Raw genomic sequence first — 15,960 nt, forward strand, 5'->3', positions numbered from 1 at the left:
TTTTACATTTTCAGTGGTTTTTCTGAAGACACTCAGGCCTTGGCCCTGCGGCTTGGAGAGCAGAGCCTGCCGTGACCTCTGGGTGGACAGCAGCTGTCCGCCCGCTCCAGCCATTTGCTTTTGGACGCTGTCACAACACGCCATTTGCAGACGCGGCCCGTCTGCAGGACCTGGAGGTCCCCGAGGCCGCAGGGGACAGGAGCGCACCCCATGTGTGAGTGTTGGTCCTGGAGCAGGACTCCTGCCACCCAGTTGCGCTGCCCCGGCCAGCAGACGACCTTGCACATGGGTCGGTGTTAACAGGCGTGTGAGGTTCTTTACCACACCAGGTAGGGCCACACATCCTCTGTGGAACCTAAAACGCGACGTTTGGCGCCTTAAAAATGCTTGAGCCGCCCGCCTGCCTGTTAGCCTGTGTACTAATGCAGGTCGTCTGCGTGGACAGGGCTTTCTACGGTCAGTGCCTGTCACGTCATCACACGGGTCCAGAGCAGTACTCACACATGCCAGGCCCTCCTGGAAGTGGCTGGCAGAGCCACGGCCCCACACGGAGACTCCACGACAGGGACGGTGGCCTGCACGCTCCAGAGCTTCGAGTGTGGGTGGTTACACGCTTCCTGCCACGTGCCTGAGGGCAGCACCCCACAGATGCATCCGCCCCATCTCCTGGCATCTGAGTTGACAAAACAGATGTGGGTGTGACTGCAGCGTCTCACTGTGGCCGACAGATTGAGTGAGAATAAATGCCCAACACCAGGTTGCGGTGCCCGTTAGTCTGGTCACTAGAGGACGCGTGGGCGGTGTTTGCAGAATGGCAAGCACAGCCATCGCCCGGCAGTCACACGGCTGGCTCCAGGGCCCGAGAGAGCATGCCCCCCGCAGGAAGGTCCCTTCCGAGAAATGGCGTGGCGCCCGCCCCCGGCGCACCCGGACAGGGAAGCCTCTCTCCGTGGGCACGGCCCCCGCTGCACCGGCAGTGCTCTGAACAGGTGTAACAGTGTACATTCACATGCTGCTTTCCGGGGCTTTCTGGAACGTTTTCCCCTGAATAAATTCAGTCCTCGCCGATTGAACCCTCAGATGTGGAGCCCACAGATAGAAGGGCAGCTGTGCCCACAGTGACAATACCAGATGGTGGCTCTAACCACCCCCAGAAGCCAAACAGTGGATTCCAAACGAGCCGCCCGCCCCGAGCTAGCGTTGCCCGCCCGTCAGCGCCCCTGCCGAGCCCACCCTGCCCACCCTGGCCTGCCTGTAGGAGGCGTCAGTGCCACCACCAGCTCCTCACCTGTCACCTTCTGCTTTTAAAGCCTTTGTGCGAGACCTTCTGGTAAACTGCACTACGAGCTTCCTGGGGGTGACCTCGTGGAGGAGGCTGTGTGGGGCGGGAGGGTGCTGGGTCGCCCCGTGGACCTGCTCTCAGGACCAGTGAGCGTGAGCGCCGGCCCTCAGTCCGGGAACGCAGGCCTGGGGAACCAGCACACACCTTGTGAGCAGACTGCACACATTTTCTTTACTTTTGATTGAAGAGCGGCTGCTTCACGGCGTCTTGTTGGTTTCTGCCGCATGAGGACGTGAATCAGCCGTCAGCGTTCATGCACCCCCTCCTTCTCGAGCCTCCGCTTGCATGCTCTTTTCTGAATTTTCAGTGGGTCACGGTGTCTCATCATGCTGCTCCAGACTAAGGAGGGACAGAAGGGACTCTGGCGTGTGATCCTCACAGCTCGTCTGGGGAGCAAGCCTCTTCTCCAGTCGAAGCAGCCGTGTTTGGGCAGACATGACCTCGTGGGCTTGGCGTGGCGGGAGGGGACGTGGGGAAGTCACATTATTTTAAGGTGGCTTAGCCGATTTTAAACGTGTAATGAAAGCAGATTTTAATAAACCGGTTCTAGCTGTTTCTGTTCTACGTTGTCCGGTAGGTTTTCCGATGTCAGTGAACATTTGTCCGTGTCTGAATCGATGTGGTGTGAGCAGCCCAGAGGTCAGCTCTACCATCCGGCCTGGGGAGCCTGTCCCGGGAAGCCCTGGGTGAGGTCCCGGCTCCGGCTCCCCAGGGCTCTGAGCTTGTCAATGTGAAACCGGGCCGCTGGGAGGAGGGCCGGGCTGCGGGGCTGCAGGGCTGTGGGGCTGTGGGGCTGCGGTGTGGGAGCTCTCTACACCCACCTCCTGCACACTGCACTTGTTAGGATATCTTAAGTTGCTCTTAATCTCCAGTCAAATATCTTTTCTGAAATTCTGCTTTAAGGTAATTGTCAAATTTGGCATTTAATAGTTACTAATTTCTCATAGAAAAACATTATAAATAAACCTTTGAGGATTTTTTTAAATAGGTAAGATAATTTTGTATTACAAAATGTTGGATGAAATAGAACGAGGTGAAAACTTGGCCTCAGTGTAATCAAGAGCAAACAGTACTTGAAGAAGGGAAAGAAACTGCTTTTGTGATATAATTCTAGAACGCCAGATTAAAGGCCTTATTAATGAACAATTCAGGGATGTAGAAACTGTGCGGGTAACTCCGAGTGACCCAGCTTTCTGGTGTAGGGTCAGTGAATCGGCCTCAGCACACCTGTCCTCCTCGCCCACCTGCAGTCCCCTCCCTGCTCTGTGGCGGCCGATCTCCCGGGACCCCGAGCCCCAGGCCAGGCTGCCCTGGAGGCTCCCTGGGGAAGCGGGGTCACACTGAGCCGTGCCTGCCGCCGCAGTCCCCAGAAGGGCCTGGTGGCGGTGCTGCCCCTCAGGTCCACCCTTCCTCATCGCCCCCCATCACCCGTTCACTTCCAGGCCTTTCCGTGGAGAGTCCTCAGCCTTCTCCTTCCACCCAGAGGAGCCCACCGGGCCTGAGCCCCCAGGGCCCAGCTGTGCAGGGCCCCAACCCCCTCCTGGGCCCCGTCCTCAGTGACGCTGCTGGAGCCGGGATGGACGACCGGGAGGAGCCGAAACGCAAGGTGGGCGCCCCCGGGGGCCTTGCTGCTGGGAAGTGGAGGGGGGCGAGGGGGGGTGCCCCAGTCTTGAGACCCTCCCCTCGCCTCCGGGGGCTTCGGCACCATGATGGGCCTCCCCGCTGCTCTCATGGTTCCTGGCATCCGTCGGTTCTGAGTGTGGGGCTGGATCCCGGAGACCTCAGCCTGCTGCTCCCCGAACCACTGGCTTCAGTTTAACAGTGGAGGGGCTAGAAGGAGGCCCGGGGGTCAGGGGAGCAGGGGCTGGTGGCTGAGGTGGTCCTGGAGGGGCGTTCCGGGGCTGGGCCTGTGGCGGAAGGTGAGCTCCCCGCCTGCAGGTTAAGTGTCGGGCAGGCACGAGGTTGGCAGGCAGAGCCAGGGACCGAGGTGAGATGCCACTCGCAAGCGAGGCCGTGGCCTGAAGCAGGGGCACCCTGGCCTCGGGGCCCCCAGCTTTAGGCAGGGAGCCCCAGTTTCCCTGATGACCCCTTGGCAGGGCTGGGGCCGCCTCCGTGTTCCTAGCCCCGCGGTGCAACGCAGGGTCTGGGAGCCTTGGTGTCCACCGGCCCGGCCTTGGGCTCTGGCATCAGCGTCTGGCTGCCCAGCTCGCGGGTTGGGGTGGGGGTGGGGAGCTGCCCAGTCCTCCTCCGGAGCCCAGTGCCAGCTTGCTGCCTGAAACCCCTTCCCTACCAGCGTCTCCCACTAACTGCGGAAACTGGTGAGGCGCCACAGTGCTGGGACGGCCTGAAACGGAGCTGGCGCACCCTTTCTAACGGGTGCTCCTCTGCCTGTTGGTGGGCTCCCCTCGGGCTCTGTGGGAACAAAGCTCGGCTCCTCCCTCTGCCCTGACCTGGGCCCTGACCTTGGCGTATGGCTGGCAGAGGAGCCGATGTTTTGCTTTCTCCCCGCTGAGTTTCCTAGAAGCTGGTCTTTGATCTGGAAATCCGGGGCTGGCCCTGGCTACCCAGGCTGGTGTCCATGAGCCACTGCTGACACCCTGCTGCTGGCAGCCCCTGTCACTAACTGGTGACACCTGCCGTGCGGCTGTGATCTCGGCAGGGATGCTGCCGTGGTTGTTTCTGGGCACCTCCACCTCCCAGCAATGCTCCCTCCTAGACAGGGCAGTTCCCTGCAGGCTTTCTTGTCCTGACTCGCTGCCCACAGTGGAGCTGGTCTCAGGCCCCAGGGAGAAGCCCCGGCCCCCAGCCTCCCTTTCCCAGCACGCCTCAGACCCCACCACACTTCATCCCCAAGCTGATCGCCTGCAGCCTTGGACTCTCACCCTTCCCGCACTCTTTCACCTCCTCCACCTGCCTGGGCCCGGACCTTCAGAATGCGTGGGCCCCCCCTCACCCTGGCTCACCTCCCGAGCAGCCCCAGCCCCCAGACTCACCTTGGGGCCAGCACACCATCATGTGCTCAGATAGGCCCCAAAGACCCTGCCTTCCTGCTGACGACCACTGCTCTCACCTCGTACCTGCCCCCACCCTTGACCTCTGAGCTGGCCCGGACCGCCCACCCTGCACCCCACCTGCTCCCCGTCCTGTGCACTCTGCTGCCCGGACGGGCCACTTCCTCAGTAGCTAGAGTTGCTTCCTACCTGTTTCCTCCGGGAGGCTGTGCACTCAAGGGCAGGAGCCTCTGCACTCGGCACACCCCAGGTGCCTGTGGCCACGCTTGCCACAGGAGGGACAGCCCCAAGTCCTCCGCCTGGTGGAGGAGCAGAGGGTGAGCATGCAGAGACGGAGTGGGCTGGGCGAGCGCCAGGGGGGAAGCGTGGAGGGGGGCCGCCACGCAGACCTTGGCTTGCTCGGGGCGGCCTGGGGCCCTGCAGGGTCGAGACAGCCCCCGGCCCAGGCGGGCACGAGGCCTGGGCCGCTCTGGGGTGCAGCCCTGCCCTCCCCACTCGGGACGGTTCATCGCCGTGGACTTGTCCCCGCACATTTATTTGATCCACTTTGCTGTAACGTTTGCCGCGTTGTGGCGGTCTGGAACCCAACCCACAGTTTCTCTGAGGTTTGCCTATATTTGTGTGTTAATCAGCTGCAGTCCTGGCAGTGATATCGGAACAATAATCTCATCACAAAATGAATAATTAGTTTCAGGGTATGCCACTGTTTAAGCAGCAATTATTTTCTCAAAAAGAATAACATAATATGAGAAAAACATCTGAGGGAGATAAAACTGGGCTTATATTTTTACTCAGAAGTGACTCGGGAATTACATGTGAAGATCACACAACAGTGTTAATGTCAGCAGAAGAGATGGTGTGTTAGGACCGTCGGTGACATGGCCGCAGATGCTCACTCACACTCTCTGCGCCTTTTGCAGTGCGTGCCCACGGACGAGGCATATTTCATAGCAAAGGAGATTCTCGCTACGGAACGAACATACCTGAAGGATTTAGAAGTTATTACCGTGGTATGAAACCTAAATCCTTTGTTACTTTGATTTTCTGACTACTTCTTAAATCTAGGTCAGAGACAGAATCCCTCCTGATAAACTGCTCTTGGCCGTCATGAAATTTGTGTATGCATGTCTATGTGTGTGAAGTGTGCAAAGTGTGAAAGTCGCTCAGTCATATCCAACTCTTTGCGGCCCCATGGACTATTCAGTCCATGGAATTCTCCAGGCCAGGATACTGGCCTGTTCCCTTCTCCAAGGGATCTTCCCAACCGAGGGATCGAACCCAGGTCTCCGCATTGCAAGTGGATTCTTTACCAGCTGAGCCATATATGTTCTGTTAAATATATTTGCCTTAAAACATCTCTAGTCAGGTCAGTACTGGGTCCAATCTTTGTAAACCTGGCAACATATTCCTTGGAAGCTTTTCATCCAGAACCATTTTCTTATATTGTGAAAACTGGGGTGATCAGCCGAGAGGTTGGCTATAGCACTGATTTGAGCTGTCCTCATGGGGGCTCTGCAGTCAGTGCCGCATGTCCTAAGGTGTGAGGTTCCTGGGTCACCCTGAGCTCTTCCGGCAGTGGTTCCGGAGCGCGGTGGTCAAGGCGGACGCCATGCCTGCAGACCTGATGACCTTGCTCTTCTCCAACATTGACCCCATCTACGAGTTCCACAGAGGCTTCCTTCGTGAGGTGGAGCAGAGGCTGGCACTCTGGTAATGCCCTGCACACCCCCGCCCCCCCTTCCCCTGGCACCTCCCATCATCACTGCTCTCAGGAGCTTTCCAGCTCCGGGAAGTATTTCACAGGAGTCATTATTTCATTGAAACAGATGTTAGTAAATACATAAGTTGCCTTCATTTATCCCGTTTCAGAAGAGAGAATTTTGTTATTCAGTCACTCAGTCGTGTCCAACTCTTTACAACCCATGGACTGCAGCATACTGTCCTTCACCGTCACCCAGAGTTTGCTCAAACTCACAGTCCATCGAGTCGGTGATGTTATCAATCATCTCATCATATGTCACCCCCTTCTCCTCATGACCTTAATCTTTCCCAGCATCAGGATCTCTTCCAGTGAGTCAGCTATTCACATCAGGAGGTCAAAGTATTGGAGCTTCAGCTTCAGCATCAGTCTTTCCAGTGAATATTCAGGGTTGATTTCCTTCAGAATTGAATGGTTTGATCTTCTTGCTGTCCAAAGGACTTCAAGAGACTTCTCCAGCACCATAGTTTGAAATCATCAATTCTTCAGTGCTCAGCCTTCTTTATGGTCCAACTCTCACACCCATACATGACTACTGGAAAAACCATAGCTTCGACTATACAGACCAAAATGATACCCTTTTCATCATAAGGGACTGGAATGCAAAAGTAGGAAGTCAAGAGATACCTGGAGTAACAGGTAAGTTTGGCCTTGGAGTACAAAATGCAGCAGGGCAAAGACTAACGGAGTTTTGCACAGAGAACGCACTGATCATAGCAAACACTGTCTTCCAACAAGAGACGATGCTACACATGGACATCACCACACGGCCAACACCAAAATCACATTGATTACATTCTTTGCAGCCAAAGATGAAGAAGCTCTATATGGTCAGCAAAAACAAGACCGGGAGCTGACTGTGGCTCAGATCATGAACTCCTTATTGCAAAATTCAGACTTAAATTGAGGAAAGGAGGGAAAACCACTTGACCATTCAGATATGACCTAAATTAAATCCCTTACGATTATACAATGGAAGTGACAAATAGATTCAAGGGATTAGATCTGATAGAGTGCCTGAAGAACTATGGACAGAGGTTCATGACATTGTACAGGAGGCAGTGATCAAGACCATCCCCAAGAAAAAGAAATGCAAAAAGGCAAGATGGCTGTCTGAGGAGGCCTTATAAATAGCTGAGAAAAGAAGAGAAGTAAAAGGCAAAGGAGAAAAGGAAAGATATATCCATCTGAATGCAGAGTTCCAAAGAATAGCAAGGAGAGATGAGAAAGCCTTCCTCAGTGATCAATGCAAAGAAATAGAGGAAAACAGTTGAATGGGAAAGACTAGAGATCTCAAAAACTTAGAGATACCAAGGGAACATTTCATGCAAAGATGGGCACAATAAAGGACAGATATGGTATGGACCTAACAGAAGCAGAAGATATTAAGAAGAGGTAGCAAGAATACACAGAAGAACTATACAAAACAGATCTTCATGACCCAGATAACCACGATGGTGTGATCACTCACCTAGAGCCAGACATCCTATAGTGTAAAATCAAAGGGGCCTTGAAGCATCACTACAAACAAAGCTAATGGAGGTGATGGAATTCCACCTGAGCTATTTCAAATCCTAAAAGATGATGCTGTTAAAGTGTTGCACTCAACATGCCAGCAAATTTGGAAAACTCAGCAGTGGCCACAGGACTGGAAGAGGTCAGTTTTCATTCCAATCCTAAAGAAAGGCACGCCAAAGAATGTTCAAACTACCGCACAATTGCACTCATCTCACATGCTAAAAAAGTAATGTTCAAAATTCTCCAAGCCAGGCTTCAACAATATGTGAACGGAGAACTTCCAGATGTACATGGTGGATTTAGAAAAAGCAGAGGCACCAGAGATCAAATTGCCAACATTGATTGGATCACAGGAAAAGCAAGAGAATTCCAGGGAAACATCTACTTCTGCTTCATTGACTATGCTAAAGTCTTTAGCTGTGTGGATCACAACAAACTGTGGAAAATTCTTAAAGAGATGTGAATACCAGACCGCCTTACCTGCCTCCTGAGAAATCTGTATGCACGTCAGGAAGCAACAGCTAGAACCTGGACATGCATCAATGGACTAGCTCCAAATTGGGAAAGGAGTACTCAAGGCTGTGTTGTATATTGTCACCCTGCTTATTTAACTTTTATCCAGAGTACATCATGTGAAATGCTGGGCTGGATGAAGCACAAGCTTCAATCAAGATTGCTGGGAGAAATATCAATAACCTCAGATATGCAGGTAACACCACCCGAGTGGCAGAAAATGAAAAGGAACTAAAGAGCCTCTTCAAAGTAAAAGAGGAGAGTGAAAAACCTGGCTTAAAACTCAACATTCAAAAAATGAAGATCATGGCATCCGGTCTCATCACTTCATGGCAAACAGATGGGGAAACAATAGAAATTTTTATTTTCTTAGGTTCCAAAATCACTACAGATGGTGACTGAAGCCATGAAATTAAAAGATGCTTGCTCCTTGGAAAAAAAGCTATGACCAACCTAGACAGCATATTAAAAAGCAGAGACATTACTTTGCTGGCAAAGTTTTATCTAGTCAAAGCTATGATTTTTCCAGTAGTCATGTATGGATGTGAGAGTTGGACCATAAAGAAAGTTGAGCACCAAAGAACTGATGCTTTTGAACTGTGGAGTTGAAGACTCTTGAGAGTCCCTTGGACTGCAAGGAGATCCAACCAGTTCGTCCTAAAGGAAATCAGTCCTGAATGTTCATTGGAGGGACTGATGCTGAAGCTGAAGCTCCAATACTTTGGCCACCTGATGCAAAGAACTGACTCATTGGAAAAGACCCTGATGCTGAGAATGATTGAAGCTGGGAGGAAAAGGGGAAGACAGAGGATGAGTTGCTGGATGGCATCACCAACTCGACAGACATGTTTGAGCAAGCTCTGGGAGTTGGTAATGGACAGGGAGGCCTGGCATGCTACAGTCCATGGGGTTGCAGAATCAGACACGACCCAGCGACTAAACTGATACAGACCTTGTTGACAACGTGATGTCTCAGCTTTTTAATATGCTGTCTAGGTTTATTATAGCTTTTTTTCAAGGAGAAAGCGTCTTTTAATTTCATGGTGGCAGTCCACCATCCACAGTGATTTTGGAGCCCAAGAAAATAGTCTGTCAGTGTTTCCATTTTTCCTCCATCTCTTTGCCATGAAGTGATGGGACCAGAAGCCATGATCTTAGTTTTTTAATGTTGAGTTTTAAGCAAGCTTTTTCACTCCCCTCTTTTACCCTCATTAAGAGGCTCTTTAGTTCCTCTTCACTTTCTGCTATTAGGGTGGTGTCACCTGCATATCTGAGGTTATTGATATGTCTCCTAGCAATCTTGATTGAAGCTTGTGTTTCATCTAGCCCAGCATTTCACATAATGTACTCTACATAGAAGTTAAATAAGCAGGGTGACAATATACAACACAGCCTTGACATACTCCTTTCCCAATTCTGAACCAGTCTATAGTTTTAAGTCCAGTTCTAAATGCTGCTTCTTGACCTGCATACAGGAAGCAGGTAAGGTCTCTGGTATTCACATCTCTTTAAGAATTTTCCACAGTTGTTGTGATCCACACAGTCAAAGGCTTTAGCACAGTCAGTGAAGCAGTTGTTTTTCTGGAATTGTCTTGCTTTTTCTATGATCCAACTATACATTTTATAGTATACTATATGCTTTGGTGCATACTCAGTCATGTCTGACTCTTTGCGACCCTGTGGACTGTAGGCCGCCAGGCTCCTCTGGCCATGGAATTTTCCAGACAAGAATACTGGAGTGGGTTACCATTTCCTTCTCCAGGGGATCTTCCTGACCCACAGCTCTGTGTCTCCTGCATTGGCAGGCAGATTCTTTACCACTGCACAACTTGGGAAGCCCTATGATTCAATGGATGTTGGCAATTTGATCTCTGGTTCCTCTGCCTTTTCTAAATCTAGCTTGTGTATCTGGAAGTTCTCAGTTCATGTACTATTGAAGCCTAGCTTGAAGGATTTTGAGCATTACTTTGCTAGGATGTAAAATGAGCACAATTGTGTAGTAGTTTGAACATTTTTTGGCATTCCCCTTCTTAGGGATTGGAATGAAAACTGAGCTTTTCCTGTCCTGTGGCCACTGCTGAGTTTTCCAAATTTGCTGGCATGTTGAGTGCAATGCTTTCACAGCATCATTTTTTAGGACTTGAAATAGCTCAGCTGGAATTCCATCACCTACACTAGCTTTGTTTGTAGTGACGCTTCCTAAGGCTCACTTCACTTCACACTCTAGGATGTCTGGGTCTAAGTGAGTAATCACACCATTGTGGTTATCTGGGTCATGAAGACCTTTTTTGCATAGTTCTGTGTATTCTTGCCACCTCTTCTTAATAGCTTCTGCTTCTGTTAGGTCCATACCATTTCTGTCCTTTATTGTGCCCATCTTTGCATGAAATGTTCCCTTGGTATTTCTCATTTTCTTGAAGAGATCTCCAGTCTCAGGAGATGATCCTTTTTTGCCTGGTCACTACCATTTCAAATATGATCGAGATATGACAACAGTCTCTGTTAAGCATGGCCTCCCCCTCATAGCCTCTGGGTGCTGTTCCGAGCCGGGGACTCACCATCACACTAGCAGCGAGAGGAGCATTTCTCACAAGCGGTCCAAGGTTTTGACCTCATTTGTCCCTCTGCTCCAGGGAGGAATCTTCTAGCACCCAGGCCACAGGCAGTCACCAGCGCATCGGGGACATCCTGCTCAGGAACATGCTTCAGTTAAAGGTAGCATGGGCTTGTGAGAAGCTCTGGGCCTAGCAGCTGGTGGCGAGGACACCAGCTTCCTCCTCAGGACAGTGTTCTCCTTAGAACGACAAAAGGCAGGACAGACTTCCCCTCAGGTCAGGACAGGAGCCCTTCTGAGCTGCGTTCCTCTCGGTCAGGACAGGAGCCCTTCTGAGCCGCGTTCCTCTCGGTCAGGACACGAGCCCTCTGAGCCGTGTTCCTCTCCGGAGGAGCGCTATTTCCACCAGAATGGGCTTTCCTCAGGTCAGTGCCCCCACAGAACAGAGCTCCCTTCAGGCCAGGTCCTCTCGGAGCTGCCTCCTCCACCCCAAAGGCATTCTCTTCAGGACACAGGCCCCTCAGGATCAACAGCGCCCCACAGGGCTGCCTCCTGCCCGGCCAGGGTTCCTCAGCCGCGCCCCTCAGAGCCGTGGGGCCGGTGCAGCTGCTTCTGCTGCGCTCGCGCCCCTATGCAGGGAGCCCGAGGCACCAGCTTTACCTCCGGCCGCGCCGCCCGCGCTCCGGGCGCTGGGAGTCTGGTTCTCGCGGGACTCGCTAAGTGCCCCTCCTCCAGGCTTCCTGCCCCGCCCCTGAGGCTCCGCCCCGCCCTGAGGCTCCGCCCGGCCCAGAGGCTCCTCCGGGCTCGCCGGGTTCCGCCCCGCCCCCTGAGGCCCCGCCCCGCCCCCGAGGCTCCGCCCCGCCCCGAGGCTCCGCCCCGCCCTGAGGCTCCGCCCGGCCCAGAGGCTCCTCCGGGCTCGCCGGGTTCCGCCCCGCCCCCTGAGGCCCCGCCCCGCAGTGGCCCAGGCGCCCCTTTTAGGCTTAAGGTGAGCGCGTCTCCCCGGGACGCGCCTCCCGGGTTTCGGTTCGGTTCTCAGGGCGGGCTGTGAGCGCGTCCGGAGGCGGCGTGAGCTTAGGCCCACACGCGCGCGCACCGTTTGGTGGCGCTTACCTGGCCCGGCGGCCGCCTGTGCGGTCCGCTGAGACGCCGGTTCAGGGGCAACCCCCACGGGGACGTGGCTCCGAGGGGCTGACCGGGTGGAGCCGGGGCGCGCGCTGCCGCTCAGCCCATCCCGCCCGCAGGCGCTCACCGGCCACTTCCAGCGGCTGCACGAGGTCCTGACGGAGCTGGAGGCGGCCAGCCGGCGCCTGCGGAGGCTGGAGGCGCTGCGCCGCGACTTCGAGCTGCAGAAGGTCTGCTACCTGCCGCTCAACGCCTTCCTGCTGAAGCCGCTGCAGCGCCTGCGCCACTACCGCCTGCTGCTGCGCCGCCTGTGCGCCCCGGTGCCCGGGCACCCCGACCCGCACGGCCAGGACCACGCCGACCTCCGCGGTGAGTGCCGCCTGACGCCCCGGCCCTCGCCGGCGGGGCCCTCCTCGAGCCTGCCGGGGCAGGGGAGGGCAGGGCGGCTGCTTTTAAACCACAAGCTCGGGGAACATGCTCCTGACCGAAGCATCTGACTCCGTTGACTCTGCCGTTTCTCACTTGTTAAAAGGACCAAAGAATAAACCCTGATGCTTGTGACCTCCAAATAGGACTCGCAGTTGCAGGGTAAACTTAGAGCAGGAAATCCCTGCCTCTCAGGTCAAGTCACCACTGTCACCAGACATGCTGGAGAGAGCTCGGCAGCCCGTCCTTCCTCGGGTCTCCCACGTCCTGAGGACAGAACAGATGCTTTCTGATGTACAAGGCACAAAACGGACCCTAGGGTGCGGACAGTGCCCTTCCTCTCCTTCCTGAGAGCAAGTGTTGTGTTTTTGCTAAAAAGGAGAGGACACAGTTTTCCTATGGCTCTAAGCATCTTAAGGGAACCGTGAAAGAAGAGCCCATGTCAGATGAGGACCCACAGCATTAAAGAGCTATTTCCAAAGACTGTCCTGTCTCTTCACCGAGCCTGGGTGTTGGCCCGGAGCAGTTTGGGCTGCATGAGTCCAGGTTTCAGGACCCACACTTGCTCTCCCTGGCAGTCCTGTGAGGAGTTTGAGCGCAGTGTTCCTGGAATTAAAACCACCTTTAAAATGTCACAAGCTGGTCGGGGGAGGGTTTTGTCCCCGCCACCCCAGCCCACTTGCCCCTGCTTGTACTGAGGGACCTCTCCACGCAGATGCCCTCCAGGCCATCACGGAAGTGACCTCCATGCTCCAGCACAGCCTGGTCCAGCTGGAGAACCTGCAGAAGCTGACGGAGCTGCAGCGGGACTTGGTGGGCATAGAGAGTCTCGTTGCTCCCGGCAGGGTGAGTGGCTTCGTTTAAGAACGTTTTTTGAGCTGGTTACTTCACTGTTTTTGACTGAGACATAATTCAGAGTGTATGATTCCCTAGTTTTTTGTGTATTCATGAGGTTGTGCCACATCGCCACAAATTCCAGGACATTTTCATTCCCCGAAAGAAACCCCATCCCTGGTCCGGCAGCTAACCGGCTTCCTGTCTCTGGATCTCCCCCCTCAGGAGCCTCACAGTGTGTGGCCTTTCGTCTCACTTCTCTCTCAGCACAGTGTCTTCAGGCTCATTCGTGTTGGGGGTGGTGGCCTCATTCTTCTTGTGGCTGAGGAGCAGTGCTCCGTCTCTGGAGGTGGCGCGGCTTGTTTCTCTGTCATCTGCTAATGGACACCTCGGTTGTTTCCACTTTTCGGCCGTTGTGGTTCTGTGAACACCGTGTGCAAGTCCTGTGTGAACGTGTGTTTTCAGTTCTCCTGGGCACACATGTATATACCTAGGAGTGTAACTGCCAAGTCACGTGGTCATGAACACTCTGTGTTTAACATTTTGAGAAATTGCCGAAGTTGTCCCCAGAGGCTGCAGCATTTTACACCCCCACCAGGAGCACGTGAAGGTTCTGATTCCTCCGTATCTTGTCTTTCTGAGTTAGCCGTATGGTTCTGACGGTACGCAGTGGCATCTCCCCGTGGTTCGATCTGCATTCCCCTGATGGCTAACACAAGCATCTTTCCTCGTGTTCACTCGCCATTTCTGTGCCTCCTTCGGAGAAGTGCCTGTCCAGGTCCTTCGCCCACCGTTTAATTGGGTTGTCTCTTTACTGTTGTGAGGTTCCCTCTCATCTCTGAATGACAGATCTTTACCAGAATATGACTTGCCAAATATGTTCTCCCATTTTGTGGGTTATCTTTTCACTTTCTTGATGGCATCACTTACAACATGGAAGTTTTTTATTTAGCTGATATCTAATTTCTCTGTTTTTTCTTTGGTTGCTTGTGCTTTAGGTGTCATAGCTAAGAAACTATTGCCTAATCCAAGGTATGAAGATTTACCTGTTTTTCCTAACAGTTGCCTATGTTCTAGCTCTTGCATGTAGACGTGACCCATTTTGAGTTCACTTGTGTATGTGGTGTGAGATAGGGGTCCCCCTTCACCCCTCCCAGGCGGGAGTGCAGGTGTCCCAGCGTTCTCCACACCTTAGTCAAAAATCAATGGGCCGTGGAGTGACTTTATTTTTGAACTTTCTGTTTAATTCTGTGGGTCTCTATGTCTACTGGGCTGCTTACTTTTTGTCATTAATAGTTTTTGCTTTGGAAAGAACTTGCCTGCAATGCAGGAGATCCCAGTTCGATCCCTGGGTCAGGAAGATCCGCTGGAGAAGGGATAGGCTGCCCACTCCAGTATTCTTGGGCTTCCCTCATGCCTCAGCTGGTAAAGAATCTGCCTGCAACGTGGGAGACCTAGGTTTGACTCCTGGGTTGGGACTATCCCCTGGAGAATGGGACAGTTACCACTTCAGTATTCTGGCCTGGAGAATTCCATGGACTGTATAATCCATGGGGTTGCAAAGAGTCGGACATGATTTTCACCTTCACAGTAGTGTTCAAGGGTTGCATGGGGGTGTTTTCTGCCTCCACACACACGTGAGAGCATGGGTGTATAAGTCCTGTTTTCTGTTAGCCTCGGTAGAAGGTCCTGAGAATGTGGGACCGTGAACCTAAGGACCGAGGCTGAAAGGGAAGGTCCTGCTCTCCTGGAGCCGGGCTGTGACTGCAGCCAGGACGCTGTTCCCTCCCACACACACACACACAGGCCACCCAGCTCCCCCGGGCTGCTCACAGGGCTGGGGCTCTTGTTCCTGGGGCTTCTTTGCATGCCCCCAGGAAACTGACTAGACGGACACATGAACAGGAACAGCCCACAGGGCAGGGGCGAAGGCGGGCTCCCTGCTGCTGTGACAGAGACCTGCTCTCCTCACACTGGGGTGTCTGGCCTCCCCGATGGACAGCACATCGCTTATCTGAGAAGCAAGGCTGTGGGCTGGATGTGGCTGATGAGGCCCCAGGGTGCGCAAAGTGCCAGGGCGCAGGACTGCGGCGGGCCCGCCCGCCAGCGCCAGGACACAGGCTGCTGGGCCCTCAGGGGCGACGGGGCTGCTCTGCAGGCAGGAGGGCGGGCCTGCTGGGGGCCCCTCCTCCTCCATGGGGCTGGCCTCTGGCTGGGGCCAGGGTTTCTGGGTCAAGGGCTCCTTCCTGCACTCTTGCTCAGTGCATCTGAGGGCTGCTGAGGCCGGAGTCCTCGGGATGTTCTCGGGTCATAGCCCACACTGCCCCCAGAAACAGTCCACAGCGACCGTCCAGGGTCCCCAGGCCGACCCTCCAGCCATGGTGCAGGCAGTCAGGGATGTCTGATGCCTGTGCCCCCGAGGCAGGTGTGGGCCTGGCCTGGTGGTGAGGGGCCCAAGTCCTGGGGGAGTGGGCTGCGGGACCACTGGAAGGTCTTGCCCTAGCCACGGTGCCTTCATGGAGGAATCCTCTGGTCAGGCCCCAGGGCGACCGTTCACGAGTCCCGTGATCTTTGGTGGGAACCAGGTGGCCCGTGCTCCTCCCTGCCATTCTCTAGCTGCCCCGCCCAGCTTTCCCCAAAGCTGAATTCGGGTCATCTCCATGGCAGAACCTTCCAGAAGCACAGCAGTGCCAGCCCTCAGCACAGCCACCTGCGGCGGCTCAGGCATGGGACACTGGGTTGGCTGGCAGCAGACAGGACGCAGGGGACCCCGGGGAGCAGACAGGAGGAAGGAGGCTGGAGCGGCAGGCGGGCTCCCGGGCAGGAGGGCACCATGGAAGGGCCGGCGGGGCCGCGAGGGGTTCAGGGAGCATGGAGGGTG

The 15,960-nt window shown here is 54.4% G+C and overlaps 1 protein-coding gene and 1 long non-coding RNA gene across 5 annotated transcripts in view; one reads left to right on the forward strand and one right to left on the reverse strand.

Moving 5' to 3' along the window:
- The window catches only part of FARP2 (FERM, ARH/RhoGEF and pleckstrin domain protein 2), a 99,985-nt gene that overhangs the window by 77,295 nt on the left and 6,730 nt on the right, over window positions 1–15,960 (forward strand). For all 4 annotated transcript variants that reach the window (XM_024990358.2, XM_024990360.2, XM_024990361.2 and 1 more), the window contains 6 exons: window positions 2,785–2,948; window positions 5,274–5,363; window positions 5,930–6,063; window positions 10,777–10,858; window positions 11,939–12,188; window positions 12,961–13,091. In XM_024990358.2, coding sequence (XP_024846126.1) covers window positions 2,785–2,948; window positions 5,274–5,363; window positions 5,930–6,063; window positions 10,777–10,858; window positions 11,939–12,188; window positions 12,961–13,091 — 851 coding nt within the window. The remainder of the gene's footprint in view (window positions 1–2,784; window positions 2,949–5,273; window positions 5,364–5,929; window positions 6,064–10,776; window positions 10,859–11,938; window positions 12,189–12,960; window positions 13,092–15,960) is intronic.
- Window positions 5,113–11,939, reverse strand: LOC132344979 (uncharacterized). Its single transcript, XR_009494080.1, has 2 exons — window positions 11,808–11,939; window positions 5,113–10,831 (listed from the first exon to the last, which is right to left on the reverse strand). It is a non-coding gene; the product is annotated as an uncharacterized lncRNA (long non-coding RNA).

This window comes from Bos taurus, chromosome 3 (genome assembly GCF_002263795.3).
Source record: "Bos taurus isolate L1 Dominette 01449 registration number 42190680 breed Hereford chromosome 3, ARS-UCD2.0, whole genome shotgun sequence".
Lineage (NCBI taxonomy): Eukaryota > Metazoa > Chordata > Mammalia > Artiodactyla > Bovidae > Bos > Bos taurus.